General features: G+C 44.5%; 1 protein-coding gene across 1 annotated transcript in view; it reads left to right on the top strand.

Annotated features, from left to right (window-relative positions):
- Window positions 1-10,000, top strand: part of pdzd8 (PDZ domain containing 8) — an 84,999-nt gene that overhangs the window by 887 nt on the left and 74,112 nt on the right. Inside the window, exon 1 of the mRNA XM_024804700.2 lies at window positions 1-127. This exon is cut by the window's left edge and continues 887 nt beyond it. Coding sequence (XP_024660468.1) covers window positions 1-127 — 127 coding nt within the window. The remainder of the gene's footprint in view (window positions 128-10,000) is intronic.

Here is a 10,000-nt window from a genome sequence, read left to right as displayed (position 1 = left end):
CACTGGTGGATTTTGAGGTGAAGTCCCAGTTTGAAGGGAGGCCACTGCCTCAGCTCACCTCCATCATAGTCAACCAGCTGAAACGGGTCATCAAGAAGAAACACACCTTACCCAACTACAAAATCAGGTACGGTCCAGACCCAGCGGAGTAAAGTGTGCTGAGCATGTAAGCCATGAAATGTTAAAGATGACGACCAAACTAAGAAATGAAACACCTGGGAAGAGCCCCCAGACCCCAAACTCCCACAACCAGACAACAACAAAGAGAATGACCAAAAACACAAAGGGCTACGCAAAGACTCTGTTATAGAGAGTGGTCACAAAACACACAAATCACCCACTGAGACACAATATCATGACTTGAAAGATATAAAGTAATCAGGGAAACTCTCAAAATGACAGTAAACATGCAGGTGGTCAGAGTCGTATGCGTGCTGTGGGTGACTGCACACTGGGCAGCAAGTCTAACAATCCGTCCGTGGCTCAGTGTTTACGGCCGGTAGCTTAAGAATGAAGAATGTCTTTGCTGGCAGACCTTTCAGACTCTGGAAGAGTGTTAACTTTGTGTAGCATTCATTATTTTCTGAGCTCTGCTCATGCTTTGAATGGTACTTTCTTTCCAGTTCTTCTTTTAAGCAGTGAGAAAGTTTCAGCTCTGTTCAAGAGAGGAACTGTTCCCCTTTTTCTTTCTTACGTGTAGCAAGTCAAGTTTTATATGCACTTTTCAAGAAGAAAGGTTACAAAGTGTTTTATGATCCAAAAGTAGATAGAAAATAAAGCTTAATCAAAGCAAGCTTGCACAGGTGGGTCCCAAGCTTCTCTTTAAAGGTATCAGTTAGGCTGCCACAAACCAGTATTTTGATAGTCGACTAGAGCTGGGCGATATGAGATTTTTTCATATCACGATATGTTTTTTTCATTTCAGGCGATAACGATATCTATCACGATATCAGCCAAATAACTATATTTGTAAGATTTAAATGTGCCGTTGCTCACAAGTAAAATGTGAAATAATCAGCAGCTTGTTTTTAAATATTTATTTCCCATAATAAGTTCAACAGGGTAGATGTACTTAAGGAACATGAGACTTTTTCAGATAAATAAAGGCAAATATTGCAAACTACACAAAAGGCAGCCGCTAAAGCGTTTCAGTTTCAAAATAGAACAAATGAAACAGACCAAACTGTCAATTCCACTTAGAAACAAAATATTAATTCTAAAAATAAATCTTAGTTTGTTTTACAGAAGAACAGACAAAACTGACTAACTTTTGTCAATATCAAATAAACTGAGAACTAAAAGGAAATTCTCAATCTCTCCTTGTTGTATAGCTGAGCTTTTCAAACAGTTTTAACAGTTACTTTAGTCTGACAAAAGCCGAATGACGAATTAGCGCTTCCAGTCAGAGACTGAGGCTACGTCCACACGTACACGGGTATCTTTGAAAACGGAGATTTTCAGTTTTCGTTTTAAAAAATAATCCCGTCCACACATAAAGGCAGAAATGAAGGAAAACGCTGCTATGAACATGCCAAAGCAGCAGGTGGCGCTAGATTCCTAACCGTGCAGAAATGTTGGCCAATCAGAAGTCTAGAAGCCTCGGTGGGAAAAAGTAAACAAAGCTGGGGCATAGAAGCAGAACCGAGTCGTATGTGTGGAGGGACAGTAACTGTGTGTATATGTAAGCATTTAAACACTGCAGAGAGTAGAATTAACAGTATTGTAGAAATTCATTTCACCGAAACAATAACGTGGCGCACAGTGTGACGCATGCACCAGTTTATTGTATTTCCAGACTTGCTTTCGGCACAATTTACAGTGCGCGCTACACTGTTTTTTGTCAGACTTGAAATAGCCGAAATACCTTCACACTACGGAACTTCTATGGCTCTTCCGTTCGACAATCTCTCCGGCGTTGGAACCATCATCTGTTTTCTCTTCGGTCACGCTCGGTTGATTTTTCTAAACTGTAACTTTAATCTCAGCCAAACCGATTTACTCAGGAACAAATCAAACCCTGAAAAAAGCCAAACAATAAGATTTTTAAGTTATCTAAGTGACTCATTTATCATGTTTAACCTGAGTAGCAAAAAGACCGCAGCGATCTGAAAATGATGCGTCGGGAGTGCGCTGTTCTTGCCGGCTCGAGTGAGCCTCGAGCTCCCGGTCAGCTGTCGAGCTGGTGGGTAACAGACATCTCCGAAAACGTCGGAGCGCTTTTGCAAATATGCGATGTCTTGATAAACAGCAGATATTTGAAGTTTACTCAGCTACATTCTTGCCTGAAAATATCTTAAAGGTTTATTTTGTGACCCAGAGAGTAATAAAAGTTACATTAAAACTAAGTAACTGCGTGACGTATATATCATGTTTAACCTGAGAAGCGAAAGACGGCGCTGGGTTTGAAAACGATGTGACCTCAGAGACCCGATAGTTCTGACTTGCTCCCTCTCCAGAACAAAAGTGTGCAGCACACCTGAATATTTTACCTCAACCCTTGTACTTGGCGCGCGTGTCCGTGGCGCTCTGTCTCTCCTCAGCTCAGCTTCAGCGTGTAGAACAGAGGCAGGTGCCGTAACATCAGACATGCTGATGACTTGTTAGATTACTGTAAAGGTGTCTCAGTGTCTCCTCTCGCTCGTCCTCCACACATGACTTTTCCACAGTTTGCATCAATGACAGGACGTTAAACTGAAAGTGTTTCCTGGAGAGTGCAGGCAGATGTTCACATTGACAGCTGACCAGGCTGTGATTGGAGCCCTAACTGAACTTGTGTTTTTGTGGTAGATTTTTTAAACCACGTGCTGCTTTCTAGAAAAACTCAGACGATGTGTCACAGTAACAAAGTGAGGTGATCATCTTTTGAGGATATGGAGGTCCTGCAGCCCAGTGTCTGTAGTTTTAGCATTGCTTCACTTTCATTGATATTTTCCATTGAGAGACTGCACTGACCCTCTGGCCTCACTGAGCTAACGCTGCTCTTCTACTATCACGTGCATATTGCTCCAAATTGCATCAATATAGGACTCGACGTCGATCATCTCGGGACACTTTGTGTTACGTTACTATATTAGCGGAAGTACTGATGCATGAACATCATGTGCGCTGTTAACCAGAGTTTCTGACCCGGGAGGTGGGGTGGGGAGGTCCAGGCTCAAGAGCCACTGTCCTGCAGCTTCCTGGGTCAACACACCTGAATCACATGATGGGTTCATTACCTGGGGACACGCTGAGGAGGTCATTTAGCCATTTTAAGGAGCTGTGTTGGATCATCATCTGAAACCTGCAGGTCTCGAGGCCTGGAGCTCCCCATCCCGATTTAGACAGATCTGAATGTAGATGTTATCCTAGCCATCGTTACCATGGAAACATGAGACTTCCAGCCAGTTCTGAACTGGTCCCTTTTGAGCACCGGCCCATACTTCAGCTTCAGTCTGAGAAGCAGATGTTCGATATCATCACATAGCAGCAGAGGAGCATTTTCTTCTTCTAATCGTAGTCGCTGACTGTAAACGTACACGCAGCCAGTTCTATGTGAAGCTTGGCCTTCGTGTGAGTGAAGCTGCTGCAGCTGAACTGCTGTCCCTCTTAAATGGTTGCCTCTTGCATCTTGATCTGACGATAATGACCTTCCTGTTGCATGCACTGCTCCTGGGTGGAAGCATCTGCATTGGTTTGACACGTTTACTCGCATTTGGGAGCCAAATTCCTCGCTCGAAGTTTCTCCCACTACGTGAGTCACATTTCAGACTTTGCTCCCACTTGGAGCTTCTATAACTTCTGTTTTCAGTGTTAATAACGATTCATGTTGTTTGTAAGGATGGTTTAATCGTCCTCATAAATGTTGGTACCAAACTCCAGACAAAGGATGCTGCTGTCGATTCTGTGACATCAAGTCATTTTCATTTTGACAACATGCATTTCCAAAATCCTAACTGCCCCCAGGTTCCACTTTTAACCGTATTTTATTATCTATAATTTGGCCTGACCTGCTGACACGAGCATTGTTAGGCCAAGGCTGTGAGTCTGTGCTTGGCCTCAGCTATGGGCAGCTTGCTGTCCTTCTCGGGCACAGCGAGGGAGTTGGCTGCTCGGCCTCCAGTGTCTTCCCCCGTGGAGGGTACTGCTCCTGGCTTCGCTCGTCTTGCAGCTGAGCATCTGAGTGTTGGTTTCAGTGATGGTCACAGTAGCTATTGTCTGTAATGCTGCATTTACTACTACACCTTCAGAGGAGCTTCTGACCTTGGTAATGAGCCACAGAGGGTTCCAGCGTAGCTGTCATCCTGTCAAGATAATTCCCCGTGTTTTAAATCTTAACATTAGCATGAGAACGGCGATGCTACAATCCTGCCTGTGACTTCAAACATTAGCTTTATTAGCCTGAGAGAAATGACAGCTCTGCATTATTAAAAATCATCATGGACACTTTGTCCTGATGAAACAGTGGAAGCTTTATACAGGTAAGCTTAACAGTGCATTTTTCGTTCTCATGTCAGTGTTTGTGTTGGGTGCATGATGAGAGTCAGAGTGGGACACGCTCGGTCACGGAGGCTCTGTGCAACACAATTTAGTTTTTGCAGTGACAGGAACAGAAGAAAGGGAAGCGGAGCGACTGTGTCATTGAGAAAGAGAAACTCGGGTCAGTGGTTTGTAATTTCACTGCGGTTTCTTATCAAGTCAGAGCAGACGTGGCAGGTAGCTGCTGCTGATGGGCGTGCCTACAGTCCAGCTGTCAGACTGACAAAATTAACCATGTCTGATGAAGGCGGGGCTTGTTCCACTCGGAGCGATGTGCTGGAGCGTAGCGGTGACTCTCACAGCAGCATGATTTCCTCTTTGCTCTCTTGGACCTACTTGACTCCTGTGAGTCCTTACAGGTGTGTGCGTGTGTGCGTGCGTGTGCATGTGTGTGCGTGCGTGTGCATGTGTGTGCATGCGTGTGCATGCGTGTGCATGCGTGTGCGTGCGTGTGCGTGCGTGTGCGTGCGTGTGCGTGCGTGTGCGTGCGTGTGCATGCGTGTGCATGCGTGCACTAACTTTGCTTACAGCTGGGGCTTGAATCAGGAATAAGGTCCTATTCATGCATGTATGTATCCAGTGTATTTAATAACAGTGTGTAAAGGTTGCACAGTAGTGTTTGAGTACTTTGCAGCTATGGTGAGCTTGCAGTGATACCCATGAGGCATTTCTCCAGCAGCAGTCCCAGACAGTGGGCTGACCACGATGTCATTACAGCCTGTGCATACAGTCCCGGCGTGTTTTACACCGCGTTACTTTCCACAAGCATGGTTCATGGATTCCTCGGCTAAATGGAAAACATAAACAACAACCCCCCATTTCTCTTTTATTTTGGTTAATATGCCAGTACTCCTTTTTTTTCTTTCTGTGGGTTCGTTAGCCAAACTTCAGTAACAGCAGAGATCTTACAATAAAATGTTAACATTTCCTCAGTGTTATTTGAAGATTTGTGTTGGGTCTGTGTTTCCACGTCCCGCTGGTGTAGAGACTTATTGTCGTGAAGGAAAAACAAAGCAACAGCAGTCGATCGATTTACTTACACAAGGGAGGCCTCGTCGGTGTCTCAGGAACGCACTTCGAATCCTACCACAAAATGACTCCGGCCTCGCTCGCTGCCTTTTATTGGAAAACCCCGTTACAGTAAACGATAGTTTACACAAGTACCTCCCCTCGTAAAACCCCCTTTGGTTACAAAGACAAGGCACTGTGTGTGTGTGTGTGTGTGTGTGTGTGTCATGGGGGTGCGTTTGTGTGACCTGATCACAACTGTTTCTAACAACATCCTGGTCATACGGGGTAATCTCCCCCACACCCAGTGTGTGGTTCAATCCCTGGTTCACCAAACACAGCACAGTGAAGCCATAAAAAGGGCAGGACGCTTACCAAACATCAAACAAACCTTCACATGGATGTGCTTGTGATAAAACACTACAGCCCCCCCCCCCCCCAGAAGCTCAAGAGGCTGGGGGGGGGGGAGACAAAGGAATGCCTTGATCACAGAGTTTGAAACAATGTAGCATAAACAACATTTAACCGTTTGCATACAAGGTGGTGCACCCCCCGAATACTCCGGTGACCATTAGGGTGGTCAAACAAGTCATTACTGGGATATTAATCAATATTGATGTAAGAGTATCCATGCAGCAGGGCTGTCTTTGTGTCACACAGCACCGCAGACAGAACGGCCCACAGTGTGTGGAGTAGGGCTGCCACGATTAGTCGACTAGTCACGATTACGTCGACTATCAAAATCGTCGACGACTGATTTAATAGTCGACGCATCGTTTGAAGCTTTGTAAGATCACAAAAGACGCAGGAATAAGTAGCAGGATTTAAGAGTGTAATAACGGACTGAAACAGAAGATGGCAGCACTGCATGTACAAGGATGCCAGCTGCCGTTAAACCCCGAAGAAGAAGAAGAAGCTGTGTCCCAGAATTCATAGCGCAGCCCAGCACAGTTTCCAACAATGGCGGCAGCTAGTTAGTTTTAATGTTACTCTTATTATTCTTTCTGGGTCACAAAATAAACGTTTAACATATTTTCATTAATGTTGCTGTGTAAACCTCAAATATCTGCTCAGTTTATCAAGACACCGCATATTTTCAAAAGCGCTCCGACGTTTTCGGAGACGTCTGTTACCCACTAGCTCGATAGCTAGCCGGGGGCTAGGTCACTAGAGCCGTGAGAACACCGGACTCCCTGCAGATCGTTTTCAAACCCACCGCCGTCTTTCACTACTCAGGTTAAACATGATATATGAGTCACTTAGATAACTTAAAATGTTATTGTTTGGCTTTTTTCAGTGTTTTTTGTTCCTGAGTAAATCTGTTTGTCTGAGATTAAAGTTATAGTTTTTACACAGCTGAATAAACGTCAAGCAGACAGCTGATTATCAGAAGTGTGAGATGCTGGAGAATTTACTCCGGTGTCCTGTTATATTTTAGATAGCAAGGAGTTTATTAAACTTCACCGAAACAATCTGCAAATTTCATTAAAATTTAATAAACTATCATCGTGTCTTTATTTTTAGTTAGCACCTTAAACACTTAAAGCTGTAAGCTAATGATAGTTATATAAGAGCAGATGCTGCTGGTGCAATAAGCTGTACGTTTTATGTCCAATGGATGATGATCTGATTAGTCGACTAATCGCAAAAATAATCGGTGACTAGTCGACTATCAAAGTAATCGTTTGTGGCAGCCCTAGTGTGGAGGAAAAGAAGCAGCCAAATCAGATGGAGTTCAGGCCTGAAGAGCCAAGCTGAGGATGCGAGAGCTCCACCAGCATCCGTCACGCTTCCACCTCTACAGTCTTTATGAACAGGTCTGTTTTAAAAGGCAGGGGCTGACTAGTTCAATATTTCACAGTGGATGCTCTGTTTTGTAGCATAACTTCTTTGTCCATATTTCATGATTAACGTTTCCATGAGTTATGATTTACTGTTGAGTTGTTAGCTGACTCTAAAATCAATCCTGGCTTCATCAGCTCTAATAAATGATCTAAATGAGGGTCATTCATTACATGAAGCACCTTCAGCGCCTGCTGTGATTTGGCACAATATAAATAAAAGCAAACTGAATGAACTGAGCTTATGTAAACAACCAAGTATATGCACGGAGCCACGCAGCAGAACATCACGTATCAGGAGATGCTGGGACGACTTTCCCTGTTTTCTCTGCAGAGCTGGGTGTGCTGGGTGGCATCAGAGATGTTCATGCTACACAGGTGTTAAAGTCTTCTCAGTGGCTCTTTGTTTCCTCTTTCACCTGCAAATTTAATTGTTCAGCCGCTGACACACTGTGCTGAGTGCGGAGGAGAGTACTGCAGCTAAAGCATGCGAGCCTGCATCACCACAGTCGTGCAGAGCGAGTGTGATGAGATGATGTAATGAAGACTGGACTTTGGGATTTGCTGAGTAGCACAGCTGGGAGCAAAATGTGTGCTGGAGCTTTAGCCCAGGCATCATACAGCTCTCCCTGCAAACTGTCATATCACTAATGCATTAAGCAGTGAATAAATAACTTTATTAGAACTTTTATCGGCACTCATAGTGAAATGTGGTTTGAGGCTAACAGCTGCTTCTCCAAAGAGTCTGTCATTCTGCTGATGTGCAACCTGAGCCCGGCACATGGATCAGTTCTTCAGCTGCTGGCTCTGGGTTGGTCTGTCAGCTCTGTGCAGAGACACACGGCGGTTACAGCATCGGTGTGTTTGTTTTCATTCACCCAAAGCAGATTTAATCTGACGCTGTCACAGTTTTTAAAAAGCCTTCTAATACATAGAAACATGCAATGTTTACTGTTTTCACTTGTGGTTTCAGTTGAGGACAAAGGTCAGCTCACCGAGGTCGGAGCAGCTGTGCTCTTCAACGGTTTCTTTTCCTCTTTTTTTGTTTGCTTTGTTTGGTCGAGTGTGTCAGACAGAAACACTGGAACGGCCTGTAAACACGGTTAGAGTGGAAAAAAGAAGCTGGTTTCCCTCCCACCATGGTGGGTTTTATTTAAATGTTTTTTACTGAACACAGGCTGCTGCTGTTCTTTCTTTGAGTAAATGAATCGCTGCTGCATTTGCTTGCAGCTGAAGGAGGGGCCGTTAAAACAGTTATTTGGCTGCTTCTGTTAGCTTCAAGTAGGGCTGCTACAAACCATTATTTTGACAGTCAGCTAGTCACCGATTATTTTTGCGTTTAGTCGACTGATCAGATCAGGCGTCCAGCAGCATCTGCTCTAACTATCATGAGCTTACAGCTGGAAGTGTTTCAGGTGCTCACTAAAAATAAAGACAAGATGATAGTTTATTAAACTTGAATGAAATTCGCAGATTATCTCGGTGGAGTTGAATAAACTCAGCGTCTGTTCTTTCTATGTCAAATATAACAGGACACTGGAGTAATTCTGTTTCATCAGTTTTCCGTTTGTGTGAAACTGTAACTTTAATCTCAGCCAAACCGATTTACTCAGGAACAAATCAAACCCTGAAAAAAGCCAAACAATAAGATTTTTAAGTTATCTAAGTGACTCATTTATCATGTTTAACCTGAGTAGCAAAAAGACCGCAGCGATCTGAAAATGATGCGTCGGGAGTGCGCTGTTCTCGCCGGCTCGAGTGAGCCTCGAGCTCCCGGTCAGCTGTCGAGCTGGTGGGTAACAGACATCTCCGAAAACGTCGGAGCGCTTTTAATAATAATAATAATAATAATAGATTGGATTTATATAGCGCTTTTCAAGGCACCCAAAGCGCTTTACAATGCCTCTATTCATTCACTCTCACATTCACACACTGGTGGAGGCAGCTACAGGTGTAGCCACAGCTGCCCTGGGGCAGACTGACAGAAGCCAGGCTGCCATATCGCGCCATCGGCCCCTCTGGCCAACACCAGTAGGCGGTAAGTTAAGGTGTCTTGCCCAAGGACACAACGACCACTTCAAGCTTAAAGTGATCAATGACTTTTAACAGCATCCACTCAAAATGAACTTGTACTCGTCAGTGAGCATATGTCATCAATGCTGAGCTGATGACCCAAGCATGAGACTGAACACTGTGCTTGCTGCCTCTGAAGCAGTACAGTCCTTTCAGCGCCTCTCTCTGTCCGTCGCTAGCAAAGTTGACCCAGACAGTAGAGCTAGTTTTCGGCTACGAGCCCGACAGGAACCCGGCGTGTTAGCCAGAGGTCCCTTTAGCACGGCTCGGAGCCCGGACCAGGCCGAGGTCTGAGCACAAACATGCTGAGGCTGTGTTAGTTCAGTGACACAAACACAGTGATAGCAGCAGTGCTGCCACGTGTCTGCACAGACTGATGTGTTTGTGTTCGTTCAATGAAGGGCTTCAGTTAAGATTGAGAGAATCTGCATTCACGTTTGCAGTCTCATCAGACAATATTTAAAATAAAGAAAAACACTTCATTTTTGGAAATATTTGTGGATGTTTCTTTTGTGCTACTTGGATACTTAAGCCGCCCTCCAATGAGGGCCAAGTAAGTT

The sequence above is a fragment of the Maylandia zebra genome, linkage group LG13 (assembly GCF_041146795.1).
Source record: "Maylandia zebra isolate NMK-2024a linkage group LG13, Mzebra_GT3a, whole genome shotgun sequence".
In the NCBI taxonomy this organism is placed as follows: Eukaryota; Metazoa; Chordata; class Actinopteri; order Cichliformes; family Cichlidae; genus Maylandia; species Maylandia zebra.
The sequence above is the reverse complement of the archived record's forward strand: the minus strand, read 5'-3'. Positions and strand labels throughout refer to the sequence as shown.